The sequence below is a fragment of the Lachancea thermotolerans genome (assembly GCF_000142805.1).
Source record: "Lachancea thermotolerans CBS 6340 chromosome D complete sequence".
NCBI lineage: Eukaryota > Fungi > Ascomycota > Saccharomycetes > Saccharomycetales > Saccharomycetaceae > Lachancea > Lachancea thermotolerans.
In genome coordinates, this window is record NC_013080.1 from 937848 (window position 1) to 965268 (window position 27421).

General features: G+C 43.8%; 16 protein-coding genes across 16 annotated transcripts; 9 read left to right on the top strand and 7 right to left on the bottom strand.

The window, feature by feature from the left end:
• Positions 1 to 414: 414 nt before the first annotated feature.
• On the bottom strand, positions 415 to 1389 carry ENV9 (Env9p; the record flags this gene model as incomplete). Its single annotated transcript, XM_002553162.1, has 1 exon — positions 415 to 1389. One exon carries the CDS (start codon positions 1387 to 1389, stop codon positions 415 to 417), a length of 975 nt encoding a protein of 324 aa, XP_002553208.1.
• Positions 1390 to 3163: 1774 nt separating this feature from the next.
• On the top strand, positions 3164 to 4987 carry BEM4 (Bem4p; the record flags this gene model as incomplete). Its single annotated transcript, XM_002553163.1, has 1 exon — positions 3164 to 4987. One exon carries the CDS (start codon positions 3164 to 3166, stop codon positions 4985 to 4987), a length of 1824 nt encoding a protein of 607 aa, XP_002553209.1.
• A 117-nt stretch (positions 4988 to 5104) lies between these two features.
• On the top strand, positions 5105 to 5914 carry KLTH0D11506g (uncharacterized protein; the record flags this gene model as incomplete). The annotated part of the gene is made up of 1 exon (XM_002553164.1): positions 5105 to 5914. One exon carries the CDS (start codon positions 5105 to 5107, stop codon positions 5912 to 5914), a length of 810 nt encoding a protein of 269 aa, XP_002553210.1.
• A 713-nt stretch (positions 5915 to 6627) lies between these two features.
• SVS1 (Svs1p) lies at positions 6628 to 7209 on the top strand (the record flags this gene model as incomplete). Its single annotated transcript, XM_002553165.1, has 1 exon — positions 6628 to 7209. The coding sequence occupies one exon, from the start codon at positions 6628 to 6630 to the stop codon at positions 7207 to 7209; it is 582 nt and encodes a 193-aa protein (XP_002553211.1).
• A 344-nt stretch (positions 7210 to 7553) lies between these two features.
• Positions 7554 to 9647, top strand: MLH3 (mismatch repair protein MLH3; the record flags this gene model as incomplete). The annotated part of the gene is made up of 1 exon (XM_002553166.1): positions 7554 to 9647. One exon carries the CDS (start codon positions 7554 to 7556, stop codon positions 9645 to 9647), a length of 2094 nt encoding a protein of 697 aa, XP_002553212.1.
• An 8-nt stretch (positions 9648 to 9655) lies between these two features.
• Positions 9656 to 11707, bottom strand: APC5 (anaphase promoting complex subunit 5; the record flags this gene model as incomplete). Its single annotated transcript, XM_002553167.1, has 1 exon — positions 9656 to 11707. The coding sequence occupies one exon, from the start codon at positions 11705 to 11707 to the stop codon at positions 9656 to 9658; it is 2052 nt and encodes a 683-aa protein (XP_002553213.1).
• A 164-nt stretch (positions 11708 to 11871) lies between these two features.
• CLP1 (cleavage polyadenylation factor subunit CLP1) lies at positions 11872 to 13194 on the bottom strand (the record flags this gene model as incomplete). The annotated part of the gene is made up of 1 exon (XM_002553168.1): positions 11872 to 13194. The coding sequence occupies one exon, from the start codon at positions 13192 to 13194 to the stop codon at positions 11872 to 11874; it is 1323 nt and encodes a 440-aa protein (XP_002553214.1).
• A 140-nt stretch (positions 13195 to 13334) lies between these two features.
• TUM1 (thiosulfate sulfurtransferase) lies at positions 13335 to 14243 on the bottom strand (the record flags this gene model as incomplete). Its single annotated transcript, XM_002553169.1, has 1 exon — positions 13335 to 14243. The coding sequence occupies one exon, from the start codon at positions 14241 to 14243 to the stop codon at positions 13335 to 13337; it is 909 nt and encodes a 302-aa protein (XP_002553215.1).
• A 216-nt stretch (positions 14244 to 14459) lies between these two features.
• Positions 14460 to 15521, top strand: SET6 (Set6p; the record flags this gene model as incomplete). The annotated part of the gene is made up of 1 exon (XM_002553170.1): positions 14460 to 15521. The coding sequence occupies one exon, from the start codon at positions 14460 to 14462 to the stop codon at positions 15519 to 15521; it is 1062 nt and encodes a 353-aa protein (XP_002553216.1).
• Positions 15518 to 16033, bottom strand: ATG29 (Atg29p; the record flags this gene model as incomplete). Its single annotated transcript, XM_002553171.1, has 1 exon — positions 15518 to 16033. The coding sequence occupies one exon, from the start codon at positions 16031 to 16033 to the stop codon at positions 15518 to 15520; it is 516 nt and encodes a 171-aa protein (XP_002553217.1).
• Positions 16034 to 16147: 114 nt separating this feature from the next.
• Positions 16148 to 20650, top strand: REV3 (DNA-directed DNA polymerase; the record flags this gene model as incomplete). Its single annotated transcript, XM_002553172.1, has 1 exon — positions 16148 to 20650. The coding sequence occupies one exon, from the start codon at positions 16148 to 16150 to the stop codon at positions 20648 to 20650; it is 4503 nt and encodes a 1500-aa protein (XP_002553218.1).
• A 160-nt stretch (positions 20651 to 20810) lies between these two features.
• On the top strand, positions 20811 to 21380 carry TMA16 (Tma16p; the record flags this gene model as incomplete). The annotated part of the gene is made up of 1 exon (XM_002553173.1): positions 20811 to 21380. The coding sequence occupies one exon, from the start codon at positions 20811 to 20813 to the stop codon at positions 21378 to 21380; it is 570 nt and encodes a 189-aa protein (XP_002553219.1).
• A 6-nt stretch (positions 21381 to 21386) lies between these two features.
• Positions 21387 to 22601, bottom strand: MRX4 (Mrx4p; the record flags this gene model as incomplete). Its single annotated transcript, XM_002553174.1, has 1 exon — positions 21387 to 22601. One exon carries the CDS (start codon positions 22599 to 22601, stop codon positions 21387 to 21389), a length of 1215 nt encoding a protein of 404 aa, XP_002553220.1.
• Positions 22602 to 22723: 122 nt separating this feature from the next.
• Positions 22724 to 23212, top strand: NAT5 (peptide alpha-N-acetyltransferase subunit NAT5; the record flags this gene model as incomplete). Its single annotated transcript, XM_002553175.1, has 1 exon — positions 22724 to 23212. One exon carries the CDS (start codon positions 22724 to 22726, stop codon positions 23210 to 23212), a length of 489 nt encoding a protein of 162 aa, XP_002553221.1.
• A 120-nt stretch (positions 23213 to 23332) lies between these two features.
• SEC63 (protein-transporting protein SEC63) lies at positions 23333 to 25291 on the bottom strand (the record flags this gene model as incomplete). Its single annotated transcript, XM_002553176.1, has 1 exon — positions 23333 to 25291. The coding sequence occupies one exon, from the start codon at positions 25289 to 25291 to the stop codon at positions 23333 to 23335; it is 1959 nt and encodes a 652-aa protein (XP_002553222.1).
• Positions 25292 to 25564: 273 nt separating this feature from the next.
• MEX67 (Mex67p) lies at positions 25565 to 27388 on the top strand (the record flags this gene model as incomplete). The annotated part of the gene is made up of 1 exon (XM_002553177.1): positions 25565 to 27388. One exon carries the CDS (start codon positions 25565 to 25567, stop codon positions 27386 to 27388), a length of 1824 nt encoding a protein of 607 aa, XP_002553223.1.
• Between the last annotated feature and the right edge of the window lie 33 nt (positions 27389 to 27421).

Here is a 27421-nt window from a genome sequence, read left to right on the forward strand (position 1 = left end):
GCAAAAAGACAGTCACCGAAACACTGCATTTCGAGCTATTTGATGTAAGAACATGCGGGAGAAAAAGGATGCAGACCGCCTTGCCAAAAACACCCTCGTATTTCGCACTATGTCACACTACACCGAGTGTATTAGCACAAAGAAGCTGCCCCTGAGGTTATCTTGCTTGGAGTTTCACGGCAGCCAATGCGCTTGAGCGTTTCCCACAAGAAGCTGCACAGCGGACAGCAAGTTAAGCTTGACACAGTCAGGTCCATGTCTCTGGGTTTTCCAATCAACGGCATCCACTGCAACTTGTGTGGAAGAGCATGCCCCTTCCGCTCTGCGCTAATTAATTCCCAACGCGCTAGTCAGCTGCACCACGAAGCTACACGAAGCCATAGCTAACCCCCATTTTGCAGCACGAAAATTTTGCTAAGTGGGCTCGTATCCGCGGTCACGAAGCTCATGTATAGTCCAGAGCCAAGTGGAGGCCGCATTGTCCAAGTTGTTTGCGACGTAACTAGGTTTCGATTCAATTCCCCCAGTTGTATAATATTTGCCGTTGTCCCACTCCCGTTCAAGTTCAGTAGACAAGGCACCTTTAAGAGTTGCCACGGACCCTTCCTCGTTGGAAACTCCAAAAAAGTAACCCACTAATTGGAAGAAGAACCAGAAGAAAATACCGACAATTGGGAGTCGGGTCCAGTAACTGAACAAGTTAGTCTTCATGACCAGGCCCGGGTGAACTGATATACACAAGACGTCTGGATGTTTGATAGCAAGCATCTTCGCAAATTGAATGGATGCCGTTTTGGCCATGGCATATCGCATCCACGTAAAGAGCATATTGGGCTTGTAGTTAAAGCTCTGCGAAAGGCTAAAGTACGAAAACTCCAAGTTATGTCCGATAGAGGAGACGGTTATTATTCTACCACGACACCTTTTAACACTCGGCAAAAGTCGCATAGTGAGCAAAAAGTGGGCAACGTAATTTGTCTGCAGCTGTATTTCAAAGCCGTCTTCAGTCACGCTGTAAGGGAGGGCCATGACGCCTGCGTTATTGATTAGTACATCTAGTGACGACTCGAGGCTTCTGAACCTTTTTGCAGCCTTTTCAACCACTTTCAGTGCTGTCAAATCTAGTGAGAGGAAGTGAAGCTCTCCTACTGGATGTCGCTGGTCTGTAGCCAGGGTTTTAATGCGCGTCCTAGCCTCTTTCTTGATGTCTTTCATTGCGCGGTTCACGCGACTGGAGTTTCGCCCTGCAACATACACCACGAAGCCATGCATGTAAAGGTGGAGTACCGTATACCATCCGATACCGCTGTTTCCACCGGTCACTAGCGCAACCTTCCGCTGCTTGCGTAGGTCGTAATAAGGCAATTGGTCTAAATTACGCGCGGGCATTGCTCCTTACTGAAGATACCGCCGAAGTGCCAAAATACAGGTTCCAAAACGCCGAGTCTCTTATTACTGAAGGATAACTGTAACCTCCTGGTCAAATGCGCATGCGTACAACGTCAGTATGAACCGTAATTTGTGTTCTTCTCAGCGGTTTTTTCAAGCCCTCCTATGCTTCTGCTTAGATCAGTCCACGAATACGTTATCTATCACGTGAGAGCGAGGGATAAAATGCCGTTGTGAGGTGAAACTCGCACAGAGCTATGGCACACGTGTAGCTCATCCCCACAATACTTTAAATTATCAAATGCTTTGCATGCTGTGAGAATGCTCGAAAGTTAAACGAATGCTCTAACTTGCAGCCTTCAGTATCATGAAGACCGAAAATCTAGTTGCTATTAGGCGCAAGAACGAGGGGTCGAAGTTTCGCCTGTCTTATCACAGTCGCCTTAGAAAACTTGAAGTCAGCTAGGAGCTTACGACGAAGCTTGCGTATTTAATGGATTAACCTCAACCACGTCGATGCTTGGCAGACAAATCAACGACGTGTAGTAGGAAAGTGGTCCTGGTGCGAGAGTGTCGGTAGCCGCAAGAAAACGCAATCGAAAAATGGGTCAAAGTCCAACTCCGATTTGAGCTTTTGGCAGCTGTATGCACTTAAGTACTCGCCTGTATCATCATTATGTTTTCCATTCTTAACGTAAATTCCAGGCATCCAGAATTCTTGTAGTATTTTTGTAAGCCGCCGCAGTGTTCGCGTGCAAACTGTTTCAAAGTTTTTGGGAGCTTTCACGATTTGGAGCCTTCTGGGATTCTCCTGCGTTCGGTAGTGGTCGCGCAGCCCTCTCCCTTAGAAATGATTCTTTCCCCAAATCCAAACCTGCTGTTTTTGGAAGCGCTAACAACGAGAATCAGAAGCATCACAATTAAGATTGTCTGAAGAGCATATTAATGTTCGAAATTCTCCTGGCTACCAAGTCTCTTTGTGGTAGAGTTCATCCTGTGTGCAAATAGTTAAATCCCCATGTTTTATATAGCCGCCGAAATTCGAGCTTGTTTCGTCAAATGTGATAAAAAGACGTTGGAAGCTCGCATTGGAAAGGGTAGCCGTTCAAACTGGATCACGCAGCGAATTTAAAGATTCATGAATCCAAGAGCTGGTTGAGAAAATGGAATTCTCAGCCCAACTGAGGCCGTGTACCTAGTATTTTGCTTTTCCAACCGCGGTTGTCTATTGATGTTGATTAATCATCATGAAGAGTAAAATATAGTGAGTTGCAGATAAGTTTCGTCTTCAATGCATATTTGAGCCGTTAGTGTGAAACTACTGTATTCCAGCGCTGGTTTGCTCACGAAGCAGCATCCGCCTCAGTCAGGAGCGCTACGGTTTACACTTAAAGTTCAACTCAGCTTCTAGCAAGCCGGCCAGATGACTTGAAGTTCTATGCACCTACGTTTAGTCGCCTGAACTTAAAAATCGTCATACAGCATCCTTGAAGTACTGCAGGTTTCAATATGATAGCTTTTTGAAAAAATTGCAGAACGCAATCAGAGTCAAAGAACGGCAAAGCCCCAGAGAGAAAAACAAGCAGTTTCTAAAACATTAGCAGCTCCAGTGAGCTGTCTATGCCATTGGCATAAGCTCTATGCAGAACTTTGGTCCTCTGACAGGAATGGATCACGTGACTAGACTTATAGATTTTTCTGCAGCGCTTCCTTCTTCCTTTGCCCGCATAAAGATTACTCAGTGGGAACCGGTGACCAGCCCAGCAATTGCGCCATGGACTTTGAAAATGTATTGTTCAGACTGAAGCCTATTCTTGACAGTGGCTCGTCCAGCCAGATTGCTAAGGATCAGGACCTTTGCAATCGGTGCGTAGCTGTGTTAGACGAGCTAGCTGTACAGCTGCGATCGCCCACTAATAGAGATTTTATTAGGGAGTCGGGGGTGTTAAGCAAGCTGCTGAAGCTTTTTAACGATGGTCTACGGGAACTTTCGGGGGACAAATCTCCAACTGTCAATTGGCTCATATTTAGTGCCGAATTGACGCGCTGCATCGCAAACTGTGTTGCAGACAATGACGATAACAGAGCTGAATTCTGCACTTTAGCCTTGGAAAGTGCCGAGGCCTTCGAGGCGAACTTTCCCAAAATCTTCGAGCTTACAGACACTGCAACCGAGCATGTTTTGGACTTGCAATTCAAATCCCTGGCGCTCGTGAAAAATCTCTGCCTGAACAACGAAGTTTATACCCGCGAGTGTTCTCACATTCTCACAATACCATTGGTAAATCTCCTACACTCGAGAAACCTGACGGAATTTGATGAGCATGCGCTGGATATAGTTGTAATGACCACTGACCTGCTGTCAGAATTTGTCAAGTTCTCTTCAAATTCCATCGCATTGAAAGAGCTTCTTATCATGGCAAGGCTCATGGCTCTTATATCGCCAAAAATCGCAGAGCAGCCAACAGAAGATCAAATCACGAACGGAGACGCGAATTGCGAAGAGTCTAGTGAGGATACTGAAGACGCAGACCCCTTTTTGGAGCTGCATCAATGTCTTGCACTATGCATCGAATGCGTTGTTTCCAAAAACGAGGCACTTGACTTGTCCTTAAGTGACTCGACCCATAAGCTGCAGCAGCTGCTCCTTCAGTCATTGTCGTTAGCTGAACTTAAAAACACCTTTGAAAACAAACTAATTATGATGAGGCGGCTATTGTTCATTATTGGCATGGTTTCTGCAAATGTTACGAATACTAATGTCCAGGACCGAGCTATGTGCTACGCCACTTTACTACAGCCTAACGGTGTTTACAACAAAGCTGCTGCGCTCATAGTGCTCTCCAACTCAATATCATCACGGGAGACAGCTGACCAAGTGTCCTCAAACATCGGCCTTGGACAAATCGTTCAAGCTTGCAGCGCATTTAAGGATCCCATGCAGTTCCAGGGACTTCTGGACATCTTAAAGAAGCTCCTCAACCTCGCAAATGTGTACGATTTGACCGACGAAGATCTTAAACTGCTTTTTGCAGAGCTAAGAATATGTCATGAGCAGTGTCAGGTATACCAAGATGTCTCTCCGCTACTCGATGCACTACTGGGCAAGTTTGCGGCTGTTTGTCCTGGCTCGCTACTGCTGAAACAAATCTCCGATCCAAACTTCAAAACGCTCATCATCCAGCGTGGCGGAATTCCTGCATGTTTACTAATTGACAAGTTTGTCGTCGGCGACCGAAATCTAGCCAACGGCTTACTGGCGGATTTGTGGGCCTCCGCATTCCGGTTTCAAGAGCTCTCCAAAATCTCAACTCCACACTTGTTTCAGCTTTTAAAGTCACTCGGAATTTATTTCCGTTCTGTTGGTGACAACGACGCAAATATTGTTTTCAAACAACATTCTTCCCAACTTGTTACTTTGTTAGAGGCCATAGTCCCTATGAGTACAAACACGGATTCAGCAAGTAAAAGCATATTCAATAACGCAAGATTTGTGGCGGGGATGATACTGAACCTGCTGAATGGCAAAGAACTGACTAGTAACGAATTTCAGTTGCGAAACCTTGCCAAACAATTGTTGGCGCCAATCGAGTCGTAATTATCATATTTAACGAAGTAATTGTAAAAAGGTATTGTATATTCAGAGGGGATTCCGCAGAAAAGACCCTTAGAAGGGATTGTAAGATCAACACAAAGCGTGTTATTAGCTAATATTATGAACTCCGGTACTGGCGATGACTCTTGCCAGCTGCTAGGACCTATTTCGCTTCTTATTCAAACGCTGATGGGTGTCGCGGCGATCAGCGGACTGCTGTTGAAACGGCGTTACGAAGTGCCCAAAAGGAGATGGAGGGTTTGGTTCTTTGACATCTCCAAACAGGTTTTTGGATCGCTCATAATCCACTTCCTGAATCTAGGAATAAGTATACTGAAACAGAGAAAAGCGCACTTTCTGATGGTCCTCGACGACGACCCTGGCGGCGACCAGTGCGATTGGTACTTTTTGAATCTGCTAATGGACACCACTGTTGGAACCCTGGTGCTCTGGTTTGTTCTAGGGCTTCTCGAAGAAGGTCTGCGAAGGCTCGGTGTTCAAAACATAGAGAGCGGCAACTATTACCCTTCGCGAGACTCATCTCGCGAGACTGAAGAAGGTCCACCAATCCGCAACGAGCCTCTTTTCAGCGCGTTCGGGAAGCAACTACTAATATTTGTGTGCGGCCTGTCAATAATGAAGTTCTGCGTTTTCCTGATTCTCACATACTTCGAAGTTGTGGCAACATGGTTTGCTGAGCTCGTTCTGGGATGGTCTGATAACTGGCCAAACTTCCAGGTTTTCCTAGTAATGTTTGTTTTCCCTATTCTTTTGAATTTCTTCCAGTGTTTCTGCATTGACAACATCATAAAGCTTCACCCAAGAAACTTATCGACTAGCGAGCTCGAGAATTTCGAGGAGGGCCCGATTCTATACAGCCCAGGCCTTCAAAACGCATCCCACACCAAGGCTATGTATGGATCAACATAGCCTGCTATGCGTTCTTCCCAAAATTGTATTTACCGTTGCGTATTGCGCGGCGTGTATTTACGTTTCAAGTTTTCGACGTCTTGGCAACGCACATTTCGCTTTCTAGACGAGGCATACCTAAAATTTGACGATCATCCACAGCCCTGTTCTTTCGAGCCACTGGCAGAAGCAGAGCAACGTTCAAGATTCCACTCCTGCAATGTTATGTCAGGAGGCTTTGACGCTCAGAAATTGAAGAACATAGGAATATGCATGTATGCGAGATGGAGCCGTTGACTTACTGATCTTCTCTGGGCTCCTTGTGTGGCCGCGTTGGCATCCTGTCGAATGTACGAAGAAGATGCTAACCCTGCGGCCCCTTTTGGGTAATTGTTTTTCGCGTTGCGACAATTTTTCGTGGCAAAAACTTAATCGAGAATGGCAACGATCAGTTTTGAGTTTATGGGCACCCACGAAATGGGAAAGTTTCGCGTCTGACGTGTACCATTCCCCATCAAAACGCCCAGGATATAAAAGAGGGAGGGATAATCGCACAATGCTATTTCGCGCCATTTAGGTCTTAACTTCAACGAAACAGCGTCAAAAACTTCACACTCTCTGAGCCAACACCAACGGTCTCGTCCATTCATTCAACAGCAGTTTCTCCAGTCTCAGCAATAGCCAACTTAGTCCTTCCTTTACTTTCAAACCCCACCAACTTTCCTTAAAAAACAATGAGATTTACTACTGTCGTTGCCTCTTTGATCGCCGCTTCCGGCTTTGCTTCCGCTTCCGAGTACTTGAACCAAACCACTACCTTGCGCCCAAGCGGCTCTTCGTCCCTCCTTAACGCTGTCACTACTGAGCTTACCACCCAGACTTTTGACTCCACCTCGACCGTCACTCTCATGACCACGATCACCATGAGCGGAGGCCAGTCTACGGGCTCCACAACCACCTCGGCCGCCAGCGCCTCCTCCGCCGCTCTCACTGCTGGCCAGAACAACAAGGGCGCCTTTGTTGGCTCTGCTAGCTCCGCTAGCTCTTCCACCTCAGAAATCTGGTCAACCATTACCTCCACCCTGTACACTACTCAAAGCGTTACTCTCTCTAACAGTCAGGTTTCCGCTTCCGTTAGCGCTTACGAGAAGCAGATTGTCATCGGTACCTCCATTCCTTCTTGCACCCCACAGACTGTTACTGTTACTGCGGAAAAGACCAAGTACATTACTGTTACTGCTGGCCAGACCTCTTCCGCTGCTCCAGTCTACACTCCATCTGCCGGTCCCTACTCCAACAGCACAATGTCCATCTAAACATATCGAATGTGCTTTCTCATGAAGTAACACCGCAGTACCGATACCTGACTACGTCATTATCCTCGATATCATAAGGTGTTATTTGGACTTCAACTATATAATTTCCGACGTTTTTGCCGCTTGCTAGATACGAGCCATAGCTCATCCGTATATATCTTTTTATGAAGCTTTTATGATCGGCTTTGTTCGGGGCATTACGCTCGTGAAAGCGAGATGCTTAAGTAAGATTCCATCATTTTTGAGAGTTAACTGATTTTAATAAGCAGAGCAAAGGGCGAATTCGAGAAATTAGACTAGTGCTTGAGCCTATAGGATCTTGTTAAGTTGCTGTGATGGACTAAATGTCACAGGGCATTCGAAAGTTGACAGACGATGTTGCGAAGTCCCTGAAATCCAGCGCTTCGATTGATTGCATAACAACAGCCTTGCGTCTACTTTTGCAAAATAGCATCGATGCTGGTGCGTCTCACATCACAGTATTTCTTGACCTGCCAAACAGGGTGTTCACAGTGGCAGACAATGGCCTAGGGATGACTCGTCGAGACTTAACTTGTTTTGGCCAGCAAAATTATACCTCAAAACTCACTGATGTCCAGGATGTGGATCATTTGAAGACCTACGGGTTCAAAGGTTGCAGCATCTTTGAAATTTCGAATGTTGCCAAGATCAGAGTTATTTCAAAACATGAAAGCGCATCGAGTGGGTGGATGAAGGAGCTTGGGGGCAGGTCTGAGGACATCAACAACCCTATAACTGAGATTGAAAAACTCGAAAAAGGGACTGTTGTGACTGTGGATGATTTCTTCCACAACTTGCCTGTGCGCTTAGAAAGTCTCGAAAGGCCCACGTCTGGGGAACTCCTGGATCGGGTTCGATTTGATATTTTTGAAATCCTTGTCGTGCATCCTGAAGTTGAAATATGCATCAACACTGAGGGCGCTTGTGCAGGACATTCCAAGTTTCTGGAGACTCGAGGAATCAAAAGATCACTTCCAGAGACCGAGAAGCTGCTTTTATGTTTACAAGATGTGTTCGGCTTAGAGGGTGAAAATAGTACCTTAAAACCAGTGCACGCCCAGTTCACGGACTACGTTGTTGACGGATTGATTTCCGAAGTACCGACATTCCATATAAAGATTCAACTCCTATACGTGAATGGATTAAAATGTGAAGATTCTGCGTTACTGAGGCCGATTTCCAGGGCTTTTAGAAATGCGCGGAACTGCTGGAATCAGACTCACGGACGCAGCGGCTATGAAATGCATGTCCTTAAAATTTCGATGCCCAGATGTAAAGCTAAAATTTTGGGTGGCGAGCGTTCGCTCGGTCTGGGGACAAAACAGTATCAAATAATCCATGCTTTAATTTTCAAGATAATAGAGTCAGTTTTCAATGTTAAACTGAATCAGTATACTGCAATTGCTCATAGACCATCAAAGTTTAATACGAGCTGTACAGCATGGAAAAGCTCAAACTACAGTTTGCGTTCAGCCTCGGGGTTTGAAGAAGGAAAAATTCCTGCACTGAAGAAACCAAAACCGGAGCCGCCAGAGCATAGTAGGAATCTCAAATCCACAAGCACAGACATAGATTTCAAAAAACTTATCCAAAACGCAGGATGTCGAGGAAGCTCAGAGGCGTCTCAAGAGCCAATTATGTCACCTTTTTCGACTCTTCAGGAGCACTTTGTCGACAGGTCACTATTCAAAAGGTTTCGCGTTGTTAATCAAGTGGATAAGAAATTTGTACTTTTGAAGTCCTATGGTTCAAATCCCGATATATTATCACTTGTATTACTAGATCAGCATGCTGCAGATGAAAGGATTAAGTACGAGTCATTGCTTAATGGTTTTATTTGGGGTATGTTAACATCGCCTCACCTTCATATTCGCAAGGCGCATATAGAGGTGGACCTATCGCCCAAGGAATACCATATTTTCCAACAATGCAAAAACGAGCTGCATCAATGGGGTATATTGTTCGAAGGAAAACCTGTTGCGAAACCACGTCACTTAGTAAAGCTTACCGCTCTACCCGACCCTCTCCAACATAGAAGCATAGAAGCTTTAAAAAATGGAATTATACAACACGCATGCGACTTGAGACATCTGAGAAAAAACCACTTTCGAAGTCAATCAACTCAAAAACTTGAATCAGGTGCCGCCCAAAACTTTGCATGGTGGAATTACTTAAATTCTATACCAACTATGATTACTGACTCGCTGAAGTCCAAGGCTTGCCGTTCAGCCATAATGTTCGGAGACTATCTGTCTCCTCAAGAGACTACACTTTTAGTCGAAATGCTAGGAAAATGTCGAAACCCTTTTTATTGCGCCCACGGCAGACCTTCCCTGGTTCCAATATTCACACATAATGGATGTTCGCACACAAATTTTACTGAAGTGCCGGCTTTTACAGATTATAGGCTGACATAAAGTCTACCTCAATTAAACAAAACGACGTTGTTGTTTTGAAGTTGATCACGTAAACCCTTCAATGCACCCAGATAACTAGACGCTCTCGTTAGATCTTCTCCTGCATTTTCTTTTTCACATTTATTGAGATAATAAATGTCAAAAAACGCGCGATTGATCCCGGGCTCAGTGAACTTCAAAACAGTGTGCATAGTACTATTAAGAAGTTCCTCCAACTCAGAGAATTTTCGCAAAGACAGCAATACTCTTGAAAGCAAAAGAATGCAAAGCGCCGCGAGGTGCGCATTTCCCGCAATTATGACATCCTCCATTACCTTTGTGAAAATTGGGAGACATCTCATTTCCATTCCGCATTTTATCATTATTTGACACTTGGCAAGAGCAAACCTTTGTTCGTTGTTGACATCAAGAAACTCGGATTTGCATTCACGCAATTTGGCATTGGCAAGCCGAATGGCTTCGTCACATTCTCCAATCGATCCTAAATGACTTATGCCCATAATTTCCAAAGACTTCCTCTCGTGGTACGTCAGCAAAGGCGATCTTGAAGTGTGAAGCTCATGACGAATGATCCCAGAATCTTTGGAACTCAATAGTTTGCGTGCTTTATGAGAAAAGTCGCTCGATTTCTTTAAGTAGGTTTTTGCAACGTTTTTGTAAGTTTGTTGAAGAGACTGAGAGCCCAAGTACTCCCACACTTGAGCGTTATGGTTAGCTAGAAGTGATAACTTAGGTTTGTTTGTTGCGTTTTGTAGTGTTATAAGCGAGGCTTTGAAAAGGGCCTCAAGGATTCCTACAACAGACTCGCTGTTTAGCATCGTCCAGAGAGTTTCAAACTTATATGCCATTTCAAAAACACTAGCGCTTTGGTCGCTTGGACATGACTTGAGGTAATTAATTATCTGTTCAGCGCTAACATGAAATTTAACCGCTAAACTCGGAAATTTGACAATAAATTCAAAGACCCACATAAGAATAAAATTCAAGGTCTTTGTGTCCTTATTCTCTCTTGCGACAGCAATGGCTTCTTCAAAAGTTTTCACAGCAGCTTCGTTATCATTAAAATGTGCATAAAATGACGCCAAAGAAAGAAGGGACATGTGAAAGTTGGGTTCGCTGTGCTGACCTAGCATATAGTCGAAATATCTGTAAAGCAATGTCAAGAAGCTATCGTATCGTTGATCGTTAAGTTGCTCCAATCCTTTTAGAATGTGAACGGAGGGGAATTTTGAACAGTCTTCTAAAGACATGCAATTAATAATCTTTTCAGTGGAATTTCTAATATTCGCGTGCCCATCGAGCAGAAGACAAACTTCTTCATTTAACAATGTCTTTAGATGGTCACTTGAGATCATCACTATTATGTCTTCCTCGTTTAATAAAAGGTCATTGTATCTCTCAGGAAGTCCCATTCTCTGTAGTTCTTCCAGACTTTCAATCGTCTCACTACCACCTTCGCCTCTCAATGTGAATGACATAAAATGGTCGAGTTCAGGCAGCTGGGATTCAATCGTTTTAAATAAAGAAGTTTTCTCGAAACGTCTAACATAGATCCTAAGGTTCCTCCACAGCATTTCTGACTCATTAAAATCCTGGATTTTATATTTGATGGAACATCGTTCCACAAAACTTCCCAGCAGGCTGCTTCTGGTCAGTTCACGTTTGACTGTCTTCCTTTCCGACGATTTCAGCAATTCCCTGTAAGAGCTTCGCAAACAGTGTGTCTCAAGGGCCCTAATTAACTTTGATATTCCATCCACTGTCGAAACAGCTTTTAAAGTTGAAATCAGTCTTGATGCTGCACTTTTTTGTTCGTTTTCGATTAAAAATAATATAAGATCCAGCAAATAAGGAAGCACTATTGTTTTGGTGTTTTCACGCTGCTGAGACCCAAACAGAACTGGCAGCTCCTCATGTGGACTGAGAGGGGGCAAAAGTTTTATCATGATTCGTTGATCAAAACGTTCAATCCCAGAACAAAAAAACCCGATTAAAATCAAGATAGATATATCATGAGGTGTTAACGTATCAGTAATGATTATAGATTGTTCCAAGGTCATATATCCATATGAGTTCCGTTTCAAAACCTGTTATTAGAGCTCTCAAGTGGCTGTAAATTCTGTTCTCTCATATAAATGTATCAATTAAGAGTTTGTCTATGTTTACAAAATCAATAAATGGATGAGATAATGTAGAGGCCAGAAATATCCTAGACTCACAAAAGTTACTCTAAATATCTATATGCAGTTAGAATCATTGCTTTATCAGGAAGCAAACCAGGGACGGGTAGAAGTACTCTAAGTTTTCTCTTGGTATCATTAACATCCATTATTAAAGCAAAACCTAAAATGGGACTTGCCGAGACTTCTTCGCTTGAAGATCTTCTGGATGCATACGAGATGGCGACCAAAGCATGCTGCAGGTTGCTAGCATTGATTTCAACTGGTAAAAGGTCGTCTTGTGAATCACTTTGCACCAAAACGCTCTTTGGTTGCCATACCGTGATCATGTCAGAGTCAACCCCTATAGTGTAAGGACTCAGCACAGTGTTGAAATCTCCATAAAAGTATTCTCTGATAGCATTGCGCTGAAGTGCCCTCTTGTAAACATCGTCGGTCTGTACAACACCACTGGATGTCGGAAGCCTGACTATAGCCAGGGTCTCTACAGGCAAATGCTCATTTAGTTTCAAAGCAAGTGTGTCATCTTTTGCGCAAACTACCACTGCATTCACTTTGAATTGATAAATAATTTCTTTGAGCTCACTGAAATCGTCCGATAGTTGACCAAGTGGAGGTGTATCAATGATCAAACCAGAGCGGCGAACCGTTGAGTCATTTTGAACTCTACCTCGGACCGCATTTGCTAGCTGCTGGAAGGTGCTAACATATCGCTCTTTGTTTTCCGATATTTGCTCCAGCCCAAAGCTCTTTACTATAGGCTGCTTATTGTGCAGCTTAGTGGCGCCGCTGGTCATGCTTTGGCCCCATGTACTAGAGCTAACATCTATGACATCAGATATAGGTGTAGCGGTCAAGCACCCTGGAGGAGAGTAAATGCATTCCTGAGGGTTCAAGTTGACCATCATAGGCTGATGCGCTTTGAACTTAATGGCGTATGCGCATAGCGTCTTAGCCAAACTGGTTTTGCCCGTGCATGACTCGCCAACAATTAGCACACGGGGTCCTTCGAAGCTAGAAACTCTCAGTTTCTCTAGCGCAAAATGTACGTTATAGATAAACTTCATGTTAGTATCGCTAGAGATCGAGTGGCTTGTCAATTCTGGAGAGGTCCATTCGAACTCAGCGTCCTCCACAGCATAAACAGCGAACTTCGTACCCTGAAACACATAGGGAACATCAGAAGCAAGCTCGGTTCCAAATATCTCTGCTACGCCTGAGTGCACTTTTATAGTTAATTTAGATTCCTGAGGGACATCAACTCTCCACTCAGAACCTGCTGTGATAGAGACATGTTTGGGTTCATTCAAGTCAACACCCAAGTCCGCCGGGTGCAGGGAGTCATTCAAGCCAGGAAGACTGGCCATACTTGAATATGTCGGCTATTCGTTTCAAGGTTATGTGCTCTTCGCGAGTTCGACACTTTTTTACGTTAGTGTTAATATGTTAGTATATAAAAATAAGATATACTAAAAACAACTAGCAAAGGATTTATGCCAGGCAGCCATTAGCTGCGACCCTTCGCAACATATTTTGGCTCAGACCTCAATGCCCATTCAGTCCAACTACCGTCATAAAGCTTGACGTGTTTGATCCCAGCGCTCTCAAGGGCAGTCTTAATGATAACACCTGAAACTCCAGTTCCACACATGGCCACTGTAGGTTTTGAAGGGTCATATTTGCAGCCAGATGACTCTAGATACTTTTCTAAATTCTCGGCTGCCAAACGGGAGTCCATCTCGAAAATGCCATTCTTGACAACATCAGTAAATGGCATTGGCTGCGCGCCAGGAATGTGGCCGCTTGGTATTTCTGGCCTGGGCTCGCTGCTCTCTCCTGTAAATCTTGGTAGTGCTCTCGCATCAAAAACGTTGTACACTTCGGCCAATTTTCCATCCTCAACAAGCTTGTGGATTTCTTCATAGCTTACCACCTCTTGTTTAGTAAAATCTGCGTCAGATTTGTAATCTGAAGGTTCCAGTTCTGAGAAGGAAGTCCTGGGCGTTGTATCCAAGGGAAAACCCTCTGCTTTGTATGCTGGAAAATTGTTGAGCAAGTACACCAACTCGTGTCCAAAAACTGCAAGCGTCCATGCGCATCTGGGGGCTGAGAAGTTTCCGACCCGATCATAGACTACTAAAATGTCGTTCTTGCGGATCCCTAGCTCGCTCATCGATGCATTGAAAGTGGCAGCGTCAGGAAGCATATGAGGGTAGGGCGAATTGGCATCTTTGACCCCGTCGATGTCAAAAAACACAGCGTTGGGAAGGCGCTCAAGTTCCATAAACTCTTTTTTAGCATTCTTCTGTAAGTAAGGCAGATACCATGTTGAATCAACCGCTACTATTCTACGTGTTGCTTCTTGTTGCAGCTTTTCTGCCAAGGCCTTTGGGCTAATAATTTTGAATAGTGACATCGCTAACTCTAAACCTGATTGGCAATGACTGCGCGTTAATGAAAGCTTGAATAGACTTACCTTTTATACACCTGTGACAAGTTAATCACTATACGATACCTTATCGGACATATCTGCGGTCTTATGTTTTCACCGCCATGATGTCTGAAAATTTACCGACCTTGTGACTAGCGATGAGCAGACGGGAACCAGAAGGGTTTATCACAGTTGAAGTTGATGATGCCAATAGAAGAAGCAGTTTATATATCGGAGCTCTTCGACATTCGTACAACGGATAATAGCGGAAGAGCCTGCTTTGCGAGCAAAGATCTGAAGAAAGGCACTGATGTACTGTGTCTAACTAAATGTCTAGGAGCCTCGACATGTTATGAATTTCGCAAAGAAGTTTGCAGTCAATGTTTTCAGTATGACGGTGGCCAAAGAATGAAGGTGCGTCTTAACAATAAATTTCTCAAAGGGGCTGGACTGTGGTTTTGCACTGAGAACTGCCGAGATCAATTTTTGAGACAGGAACATGTCGATCACCTCATTGATGCACTCGAGACTCTCCTTGTGAGTTGGGAAATACAGGCGAAAAAGAGAATTGGAAGCATAGACAGGGCGAGCAATTCAAGTATAAGCACCGAAAAAATTGAGAGCTTATGGCAGGATATCCGAGATAATTGGATTACACGTATTGACAGGATGAAGCCCACTAAACGTGTTTTGCAGCTGCCAATTATCAACGAGGACGAGTATGTATGCGCGCGCTTTGTGATACACTGTCTGTTCACCCTTAAAACTACCGACACAAGCAGCCTTCATATGGCAGCTTTCAGGAATCTCCAATCCAACGAAAGTAGTAAAATATCAAGGTTTCCGGTGTTACTGGACTTACAAAAACGTGTGTTTCAAACCCTCTACATTTTACTGCCGCCATTTCTGAAATCTGGGTTTGACATCCCAACATTCAGGCATATTCTCGGGTCTGAATATGGCAACTCATTTGGCATATGGCAAAATGAGGAAGCCAGTGATAGTCGAGAGTACCTTGGCTATTGGGTACTTCCAGAGGCATCATTTTTCAATCATTCGTGCGCTCCAAATCTAATCAAGCATCGATTTGGTAATAAAATGATATTCACATTAAACTCCGACGTAACCAAAGATCAGGAACTATGTATAGATTACAAGGATATCCTGGATCTAAAGGTTGATGAAAGACGTCACATTTTAAAAGAAAATTGGTTCTTTTCATGCGAATGCCCTCGCTGCAAGATAGAGATGCAAATCAATTAAAGCTGCAAGCGATCTAATAATGCTTCTTCTAAAGCAGATTTGCTCACACTCAAATTAGATAGTTCACTCAATGATGATTCTCCGTTCCTGCCTTCGCCAGGCACACGCTGCTTCAAAACCTTAGAAGTCCTTAAGTTTTTGAGACCTTCTGCTGCTTCAAAGTCGTCTTCTCCATGACTTATTGAATTGCGTTCGTCGTCTTCGTCAGTGTAGTTTAGTTCATCCTCAGTAACCGCTAAGCTCCTAGTTTTCGCCTCGATTTGCCTTTCTAGCAACTTTAAGTGTTTCGCGAACAGCGCATAACTCCTTTTCCTTATAAAATGCTCCGGTGCCTTAAACTCTCTGCTTAGTCGCTTCCAGTCGATTGTTTTCTTGGTGTTGTCCAGTTTTGAAACGCTTGACCACAGTGACCTATCCCTCTCTAAATCCCAGTAAAACTTCAGAGGATCTACAAAGCCATTGCGCGCTCGGCCAGCGACCCTCACGTACACAATTGTGTTTTCGCTATTCATTAGTCAAAGCAAGATGCGATTGTCCAATATTCAAAGTACCTTAATTATGTATAAAATATCTTGTTATCATCGATTACAATTACAAAAGCATCAAAACATAGGAAAAATGAAACGATGAGCAGCGGGGCACCAGAGAGCGGGTCCTTTTCTACTCTTGCAGAGGACCTGATCCACATCCAAATCAATAGTTATGACTCGTATCAAGAAGTTCCGGGGGCGTTTGACCGTCTAAGTGGCAACAGTTTACCTAATCGACAGTTCAACCATGTACCCGTCATAAGGGTCTATGGATCCCTCCCTAGTGGCCATAACGTGTTATGTCATATCCATGGTGCCTTTCCTTATATATATGTACCTTACGATGGTGAAAAAGGCGATTCCGCGCAGACTATCCAGTCTCGCTGTACTCAACTGCACTCTTGCTTGGAAACCAAACTTAAGGAGTCCTATAACCGTAAAGGTTCAGCGGAAGAAGAAGAAGGGAAAGAAAAAGAGAAAAAAGACGGGTTTCCAGAGAATCTGAAATTTGTTGCAGATGTTTCGCCTATAAGGGCAGTACCATTCTATGGATACCACGTTGGATATTCAGTATTCTACAAAATCTCGTTATTGAGCTCAGCTACGACAACAAAGACTGCTGAATTTTTGAGAGAGGGAAAGGCGACCGGAAAGCGGTCTCAGGTGTTTGAAGCTCATATACCTTTCTTATTACAATTTTCAGCAGATTACAACCTTTTTGGGTGCTCCTGGTTGAAGCTCTCTAAATGCTTCTTCAGGTCCCCTCTACTCAATCCCGCACACTCTCAAGATTTGTTGCAAAGAAACGAGTCTTTGGATGAGTTTTTAGGAAGGTTTTATCGAAAGGGAGAGAATGAATCAGGCGACGATTGCGAGAGAATAGGAAATAGTCTCCTCGAAATTGACGCTGTTCCTCAATTTATTAACAATAGAAATGAAATAGATTTCCGGGATATTCATGGCACTTTATTTGAATCTTCACAAATCGGACCTGACGAAACCCTTTTCATCCCTTCCACAAAGAATCTGTGGACACAAACCACTCATTTGCGGAAACAGTTTGGCTTAGATCCTTATCAACCGATACCAGAGCAACACAGGTTTTCTCGATTACCCGAATGGCAAAGTCATAAAGAGCTATTGTCTTTCTTGCAAAAAGCAAAGGACCGCACAATTCCTAAATCAAAAAGTTTCTCTGAAAGTGTCTCGAAATCGATGTTTTCTGCAGCAAGACACCTGGACCTTCCTCACGAATCCCTCTGCCAATTGTGGCCTGATAGCCACCCGCGGGTCGGACTTGATTTAAGTCACCGCGTACAAAACCAAAATACCAATAGGGAATCATTTAACTCAGATTCAACCTCAAACGACATCGTTTATTCATCGGATTCCGAGACCGCATCAGAGAGAGAGATGGAAATGGAGCAATTCCATAATACAGAAAACACAAAGGAAGGAAAGAAGACAGAAACTGAAGCGCGTCTGCAGTCTTCAGCGCCACTAAACCCGCAAAAAGATACCGGGGCTGTAGACTCTTTCAATGATCAAATACTTACTCAATCAATGGCGCACAAGCGACCGTCGAAAGGAGAAGGTCTGCTGAATCAGAGGCCAAAGAAACTAATCCGACCTGTCTACGCGCAAAGCATTTCAGCACCTTCTTCAGGCTTCAGATATAAGAAACTCAGTCTTGAATTTTATAATATTCTTCAAGATCTAGAAGACAGGGGAATACCCAAGATTGATTATATGGATCCATATTTTAGGAGTCCTGAAGATTTGAAAAAAAAGGATTACATTTATTCTGGGCGGAAATTCAGTCTGAATTCAACACATGTCACTTGCCGACGGCCTATTGAATTCGCTAATAGGACTGTTCGTCTAGAATCTACTTCGGATGAGAGGCAGCCAAAAAATTCGTGGAAGTATGCAATTGCTCCTCCGACTTACTCCACAGTACATGATTACATTTTGCATACATGTAAGGTGAACTACCGTTCGCAGATTGATTTCAAAACTATGAGCAATGAGCGCGGCTACAAGTTCAAAAGCAACAATTCGTTGAAGGGATTGAATTCGGGAGATCACAATCCGCTCTCTCATTTGACTCTTGAAATTTTTGCGACAAGTAAAGCAAACAGGCTCCCAGATCCAAATTTTGATCCTGTTCAACTTATCTTTTGGAAAATAGATCCTGATAGTTTTCCCATTGACATCGGTATCTCCACTGAAGGAATAATGGCATATCACGAAAAAGACGATGCTGAATTTATTTCTCATCTCAATTCTGCCTCATGGTCAACACCTGTCGCATTCTTTCAGTCAGAGGAGGAAATGATCAACGGGGTCGCTGATCTTGTGCTTTTATTGGATCCAGACATTATATCAGGGTTTGAATTGCATTCAAGTTCGTGGGGCTATCTCATTGAAAGGTTGGAATCTGCGTACGAACGCGATCTATGCGAGGAGATTGCCCGTGTTAAATATAAAACCTTTAACAAACGAAAGGATGTATGGGGATTTTCACATGATTCTGGGATTCACATCGCTGGAAGGCACACCCTCAATATATGGCGATTGCTAAGATCTGGACTCAACCTTCTCAAATACACGCTAGAAAACATCACGTTTCATGTTCTTCATGAGAGGCTTCCTCACTTTTCTCCCTCTGCTCTGACGAGCCTTTGGGAAAGCCGCTCCAATATAACCGCACTCACTACGCTTATTTCGTACTGGAAGAAAAGGGTAAACATCAATATGAAGCTACTTCACAGTCAGCAGACAATAAACCAAACAATAGAGCAAGCCCGATTAATTGGGATTGATTTTTATTCAGTTATCTCTAGAGGATCTCAATACAAGGTTGAATCCGTATTGATGCGCCTTTGCAAATGTGAGCATTTTCTGGTTTTATCACCTAGCAAAACTCAGGTCCGGGACCAAAAAGCGTTAGAATGTATTCCGCTCGTTATGGAGCCTGAGTCTGCTTTCTACAAAAGCCCTTTGGTAGTGCTCGACTTCCAATCATTATACCCCTCCATAATGATAGGATACAATTACTGCTATTCTACTATCGTCGGCACAGTTCATGAATATAACTCAAAAAAAACTGCAATAGGAGCCAGTAAAGTCAAATTTGCTCGTGGGCTTTTGCATGAGCTCGAGGATCACTTGACGATTTCTCCCAATGGCGTTATGTACCTCAAAGAAAGCGTTCGGAAATCAATGCTTGCTAAAATGCTAACCGACATTTTGCACACGCGCTTGATGATAAAAGCCACCATGAGCGATTTGAAATCGAAGAATGAAACAGTTGCTAAACTGCTCAACAACAAACAAGTTGCACTGAAACTTTTGGCTAATGTGACATATGGTTACACATCTGCCTCTTTCTCGGGCCGCATGCCTTGTTCAGATGTCGCAGACAGCATTGTCCAGACAGGACGGGAGACTCTCGAAAAGGCTATTTCACTCATCGAAAGCCATTCCCAGTGGGGCGCTAAGGTTGTGTATGGAGATACTGACAGTCTCTTCGTCTACTTTCCAGGAAAATCCCGGGAAGAGGCTTTCAAGTTCGGAAAGGAGATGGCAAAAGCCATTACAACTTGTAATCCCTTCCCAATTACATTGAAATTTGAGAAGGTTTACCATCCGTGTCTACTAGTAAGCAAAAAGAGATACGTCGGGTATTCATTTGAGAAGGAAGACCAGAATGAGCCCAAATTTGATGCTAAAGGAATTGAAACTGTGAGAAGAGACGGGCATCCTGCTCAACAAAAGATAGTCGAGAAGTCTTTGCGCATTCTCTTCGACAGCAAGGATCTGTCAGCGGTTAAGAGCTACGTTCAAGATCAATTTAGGAAGATAATGAAAGGGCAGGTATCAGTTCAAGACTTTTGTTTCGCAAGAGAAGTTAAACTGGGCTCTTACAAGAGCGAGAAGACCGCTCCTCCAGGGGCGGTCGTTGCGGCAAAAAAAAAGGCCGCTGACCACAGAGCCGGGCCGCAGTACCGTGAGCGGATACCCTATGTTGTTGTTAAAGGGAGGCCTGGCCAGATCCTACGAGAGAGATGTGTTCCTCCCGAAATGTTTTTGTCTAATGATTCTCTCGAGCTCGACGCAACTTACTACATCACGAAAACCCTGCTACCACCATTGCAGAGGTTTTTCAATCTTATAGGCGTAGACGTCTCCCAGTGGTATGTTGAAATGCCAAGATTTCAGGATATTGGAAATTATCAAGATGGTAATCTGCCTGAGTTCATGCGCACGACATCTTGTTTCAACTGTAAAAAGGAGATAAGGGAAAAGACAAAGGATTTATGCGCTGAATGTTTTGAAAACAAAAGCCAGACAATAACAAACTTACTACAAGAAGATGTCAGCATCAGGAAACATTTCAAGAGTATCCTAACTGTCTGCAGGGCGTGCTGCCAACCATTTACAAAAAATTCTCTCGACAACTTAAACAAGATTGTTACTCAGTGTGATGCTCAGGACTGCCCTGTATATTACTCAAGAGTCAAGTACAAGGGCTATATGTCAACTGCTAGGTCCGCCCAGCTAAGGGATATTCTGAAGGGCCTTGATCATTGGTGAGCAGAAGGGAAATTTTAGGTGCCATGTCTTTCAAATTTACATCGCATTTAACGATTAATCTTCATCTTTCAAATTTTTGATGCTCATCGCATAAAAGTTGTAGAGAAGCTTGTGTTTATGACTGGCTTGGTATAATCCGTGGTCCTTCAAAAAGTTCAGTATGCCGTTGTCTAAGTCACTGTCGAAGATTCAAAAGAATAATAAAAGCCAAGGAAAGAATTTAACGGTTCACCCGAAAGGGCGTAAATTTCAGAAATTAACAGCTGCGACATTACGCGAAGACAAGATTGCCGCTAAAAAGAAGGCGCACAATGAGCGCAAATCCAACGAACTGAGCAGGGTCAAGTTTATTCAAGATGTCATAAGCTCGGAATCCTTTAAAGATCAAAAGGTGTTTTCTCTCGGCGAAACAGTTGTTTTTATCCAAGAGTTCATTTCGCGCGACGATGGCGAGCTCGAGGAACTAAAGAAGAAGAGGAGAACCAATAGGCCACCTTCTACTAGGCAGGTTGTTTTACAGCAAAGAAGAGACTACGAAACGAAGGAGCTGGCGTCTGGATTTTTGGTGCCCGACTTGGGGGACGCAGAAAATGTTGATTTCTTGAGAAAATGGAACCAGACGTTTGGTTCGTTGAATACTATGAAACTTATCAGAGTGAATGCTAAAGCGGAACAAGTCGTCGGCGGCAGCAAGGGAACCAAGCCACCTACCGATGTTGAAATGCAATGAGATGAATCAGCTAGGTTCTGCACTCGTGGTGACAGTGTATCTCGTACTTCTGTATTTTTGAATTGCTCCATAGGCTGCAAACCCCAGAAACACCGAAAGAAGCGTCATGTTGAAAATTTTAGAACTTACGCGGTTCGAGCTATGTTTTGTAGTGTCTCGCTTAAACACTATCTGGCGAACTCCATCAATAGTGGCTTCCCCGGTCAGCTCCCAGTCTTTGCCTTCAAAATTAGTGATGACTTTTAATAGTTGTTCAGGTGGCCTCTGACTCCCATTGATTACGGTGAAGAGATCCCTGTATTCTATATGTACATTATTCCCTTGGTTTTTCCACAGCATAACATGAGTGGTGCTATCCTTAAGGTTGTAAAATAACATTTCTGTTGTGTAAGTGAATGCCGTTTTGACTGTGCCAGTGCCTTGGCCTCTGACATTAGAACCTCGGAAATTTCTCATAAGTTTTGATCGTAATGGTGTATAAGTGGAATCAAAAAGCATCATTCCGGGAGAGAAAGCAGCAGGGGAATTTTTTTCATTCCATTCATAAGCGCGCGCTTGGTTCCACGCGAATTGTTTCTGCTCTTTTTTCTGTTTCTCGGCGCTTTGAAGAAAGCTGTGCAAGACGCCTAGATCAATTTCGTCTGAGCCCTTTAACGGGGGAACCTCATTCTCCCTTCTAGTGCCAACTTTTTGCTTGAATGGCTTACGAGTTTCGCTGCAGCCCATCTCGTCCAGTATCTTTCCAAACTTCTCTGAGCTTGCTGGGTTAATTTGCAAAAATTCATACTGAGAAATATCAGCTTTTTTGTCTTTCTGGTTGTCAATTGACTTTTTGGGGTCCATCACATTTACCATCTTTTGGTTCCTCGCTGATTTCAGAGCATTCATAATCTGAAGTGTACTTATTTTACCCTGTAATAGCATATTGTAAAGTCTTTTTATCTTGGATGAAGTCAGGAAGTCGCATTTTAACCCTGAACTTTCGCAAAGAGCGATAATCTCTCGAGATAATTGGCTATTCTGCTCTGGAATCTTTGAATGCCTTACTACGTTCTTTAGTTTCTTCGTAAAAGCCACTGCTGCGATGTCATCAATGTTCCCCGTATCTGATATCGAAGAGAGGCTGGAAAATGGATGGGTAGGGCCCCGTGCCACGTAGAAGCGTAATTCACGCGGCAGGTTGTGCCGCAGGTACGCGCGTAAGCTGTTGACACATATCATTGTGTTTTTTCTTCACCGATGTCTCTGTCCTGCAATTGAAAATGTAATACTTCTCAAAAAGTTCTGGCTTGTAGTTACGATCATAACCTAAACGTGGAAACCTTCGATAAGAAACGAAAAAGATGTCTCGAAACCTGGTTAACCTTGATAATGTATACTCGAACAATGTTGGCACATTCCAAAAAATTGCCAATACTGTTCTTAATGTGACATATCCTGATAAATTCTTTCAGGAACAGTTTGATGGCGGGAAAGAAACACTATTTGCGCAGTTAGGCTACTACGGAGAAGTGGCAGTTGGCGCTGTTAGAGCGCAGTTGATTTCGAACAAGAATGGAGGTGTAAAAGCTTCAGGTGTTTACATCCAGATTTTCGCTGTTTTGGAAAACTACAGAGGGAAGGGCGTTGGGTCTCAACTATTGAAGTTTGTAGAAGAGCAGTGTAAAGCACACTTCCAACACAACATATATGTCCACGTGGCGGTTGACAATGAGAAGGGTATTCAATGGTATCAGCGCAAGGGCTTCGAGCAAGAAGGTGAAGTTCTGAAGAACTACTACAAAGATACTACTGGAGCGCCTGATGCGCTCATTCTCAAAAAGAGCTTGTGATTAATTGGTTGAACCTTTAATATTGGAACTGTGTACTTTATAATTACATTCTTTCATGCACATAAAGAGAATGACGACAATGATTGCTATATGAGTAAAAATTCATCCTTAGTCGTGACCTTAATTTTCTTCAACTTCAGTGTCCGTGTCGATATCAGTATAATCACTGTCCTCGTCATCTTCGAGTTCGTCATTACTGTCTTCTTCGTCGTCTTCAAGGTCACTATCGTCCTCGTCTGAGGCTGAATCATCCGCTATCTTTTCGGCCCCTTCGACCTCTGACAGCTCACGCACCATCATTGGCAAAGTAAAATCCAAGTCTGCGCCAAAGTATTCGGTGCTCTTGACAATAACCCTGAAGTAGTAGTCTCCTTTTTGATCAGGAGCAGGCTGACTGAAAGGAATTTTTATTGTGCCAATTTCCCATTCTTCGGGATTGAACTCCTTCTCAAGGTCCTTGACCGTTCTCTTATCGAAGTCTTTGTTCAGATTTGCAAAAGATAATCTATCCACCAGCATGGGAGTTTGAATAACCTTGCCGTCCTTTTGAAGCACAACGAGTGCGCACCAGCAGCCACTGCGCTTGGCAGGGAAATGAGGCGCAAAAGTGCGAGGTAATGCGGGCTGATTGGAAAGAGATGCGAATGGGTCCCTTAATGAGTCGAAGTCTTGCTCTTCTTTGTATAACTCATCTGGGATTTTATTTGGTGTGAAGAACTTGTGCTTGGCAGATCTGACTAGGACCTTTACAGATATGTGAGGGGTGGACAATGGCGTCACCACACTCTCTCCAGGGACAGTAAACTCGGCCCTTAGAAGTTTCAGATGTGGGATATTAGCCGCAACACTCAATGTTTCGCGAAGCTTGGTCTCATCTTCGATTCCTAAAATTTTACCAATCTTCTCGTCTTCGAAGGTAAACAATTTTCCCAGAGTGCGAATATCATCAACTGATCCTTCTTCAAAACGTTTAGCGTCGACGTTAGGTAGCTGTAATATTTGCGAATGTGAAGTCAGTGGAGTTGCTTGAACAATGCTCTTGAAAGTATCAATTGCCACTGTTGAGATTTCCAAGTTTCTAAAGGTTGTAGCTATGTCAAGTAGCCCAAAAAGGAGTGCGTGAGTTTTCGCAACTATTCTGAGTTTAGCCGTTTCCAGCTCGCCGCTGTGTCTGCGATTGATATGATCATACAAAAGAGACTCGAAAGTTTCTTGAGTAAGGTCAGGGTACAATAACTTGAATTCAGCTGCATGTGATAGCCAGTTTAAAATTAAGCCAGTTGTAACAACTTGAGAAGGCTTAAAGTTAAATAGTCTATCGGCGAAGTATGAAGCAGACCTTGCGTGGATGCCTTTCTTGGTAAAAGACTGCGTCTTTGACCACCATCTGCTCACAAAAAAGGGCAAAATGAACCCAAGAAGCGCGATGTAGCCTAAGACCATCAACGTAGAAGCCGAGCTGTCCACCAAGAACTTAGGAAGCGCAATTCCGTGGGAGGTGGCTTGCGGCCCATCTGGATGACCGTACCTAAGGTAGTTTTCCCTGGTAATTTCATCGGTTAGCGCTTTGTAAGCCTTTGTAATCATAACGTACTGCTCTTCCAACACAGTCCTCTCGTCAGCACTCAAATCTTTTGACAGTTTGTCTGGATGGAACTTGACCGAGAGCTTCCTGTATGCAGAACGGATTTCACGATCCGTAGAGCTAGCCGAAATATCCAGAAGGGCATATGGGTCAAAGAGAAGCGTCGCCGCATCTTTAATAGCACCATTTGAACCGATTTTGTTGATTAGAAACGCCACCATGCACCAACCTGCGATGATCACCAGGTTCCTTCTAGCCAACAGCTTTGATTTCTTTGGAGCGAACTTAGCCCTAAATCTTTTGACCTGATCACCGGTGTATTTTTCGGACAGCTTTTCTAATGGAGAGCTCTGGCTTGAACTGTCTTCGTCTTTGGCGGCAATTATCTCGTAGGCTTGCATTAGTGTCAACGGCACCAGGACTACACAAAGAACTGCCAGAACAAAAAACGGCCATGTCTCAGAGCCTTCATCATAGTCGTAGCTCTGCGTCATCTTTTAGCACAATTTCTGGCGCTTTTGGAGGCGGTGAGTTACGGCTTTGTCTTTCCAGATATCTTATTGATACTTGTCAATAGTTTCATTCTAGACTTAACACAGTTTTCTGAAAACAAGGTGTTGATGTCATTGTATACGAAAGCGCAGAAATCGAAAATTTTTGAAAAAACTGTCTAAAAGCCTTAAGTCTGTTAAAAAATTGACTTGTTAAAGGAGATTCGATTCCTGGTTTCGTGGTTCTTTCGAGAGCGACTGAGGGCTATCCGCGTCATGAATAACCTATTCCAAAACTCGAATAACGTCGGAGTTGCTGCGCAGCAAGCCGTGCTGCAGAACCGAGTTAAGGTCGGTGTCAAGGGCTGGCAAAACGCTACAAAGCAAGATCTGGTAAGCTTTGTCAGCCGAAAAACAAGAATCGGAATACAGGATTCGTATGTGGAAGGCAATCTCGTGATTGGGTTTGTCAACAGCCGTAATGAGGCGAGTTCGCTCCTCAATTGGAATGGCGTGCGCTTTGCGGGAAATGCACTGAAATTTGAAATTTTGGGCGACAATGTCGGATTAGGCGGAGCACCTGGTACTAATAATACTATTGCTCTCCTCAAAGCATTCCTCTACAAGCGCTACAACCCGCAGGCTAAAATGCTAGACTTGGGGAACTTGCGCAACGATCCTGACCTTACCGCTAACGGATTATTTTCCACCACATCCACGCAGTCCAAGATGTTTCCAGCCATGATGAAGTTGGCATCCAAAGAAGACCAAATGGTGGTGGAGAGCGTGAACTTGTCAAATAACAATTTGAAAGACCTCAACATGATTTCGTCGCTAGCGCAGACATATCCTAACCTGAAGAACTTATGCCTAGCTAACAACCAGATATCAAGATTTCGCGCCTTGGAGGTGTGGAAAAACAAGTTCAAAGATCTTCGTGAGCTCCTAATGATGAATAACCCTATTACGACAGAACCCTTATATCGCTCAGAAATTATGCGTCTCTTCCCCAAGCTGATCATTCTTGACAGCGTGCTCTTGAGGGATGAGAACAAACTGCAGCAAATTTATTCCTTGCCAATGAAACTTCAGCAGTTTTTCTTTGAGACCAACGAGTTGGGACAATCGTCAATAGACTTCGTTTCAAACTTTCTCAATCTTTGGGACACTAATAGAACTCAATTGATGGCGCTGTACACGCCTCAATCCCAGTTTTCTGTCTGCATAGATTCATCAGTGCCAAGCTCTAGCGTACCCAATTCGGATCAAAACCCAACATTCAGTTATTATCTGCCCTTGTCTCGGAACCTCACCAAAATATCTAGTGATAAAACTAAGCAGCAAAGACTCGCATTAGGCCAAGAAGCAATTGATAAGCTTTTTAGGTCGCTGCCTAAAACTAAACATGCCTTGCAGGAACAACCTTTAAACTATTCTCTGGAAGCGTTTTCCTATCCACAAGTTAATGGGTTCATAATTACGCTGCACGGCTTTTTTGATGAAAGTGGTGCACCAGAAATTGACGCTAATAAATCAACGCCTAACACTTCTGGGAATAGAAACAGGCGTTTCAATCACGGGCACGGCAGTTCCACCAATAAGCTAACAAAAAAATCATTTGATAGGACATGGGTTATTGTGCCTAACCCAGGGGGTGTGGTGGTAGCTTCTGATATGCTGACTATTAGACCATATGCTGATGGCTCGTGGCTACAGGCTCAGGCGCAACCACAAGCAGTGAGCCAACCTCCAATCCAGTCGCAACAACATCCCCAATCTCAACCTCAAGTCCCGCTGCCCAACAACCCCCAGTCCCAGCTGCCAAATGTTATTCAACCCCAAATTCCTGGTGTAGCACAAACGCCGGTCCCTAATATGCCGCTTCAAGGATCCGTGGGCGTCCCTCTACTGCTTCCACCAGAGGTTCAGTCAAAGCTAAGCCCTGTACAGTTAGAGTTACTCAACAGACTTCACCAACAAACTAGGCTGAATGCTGAATACACGTACATGCTGGCGGACCAAAGCGGGTGGAATTTCGACGTTGCTTTAAAGGGTTTCCAGGACAGTGTAAATAATATACCAAGAGAAGCTTTCATCTGATAGAGGCTTTAGGTCATGCATGAAGATCTGAAC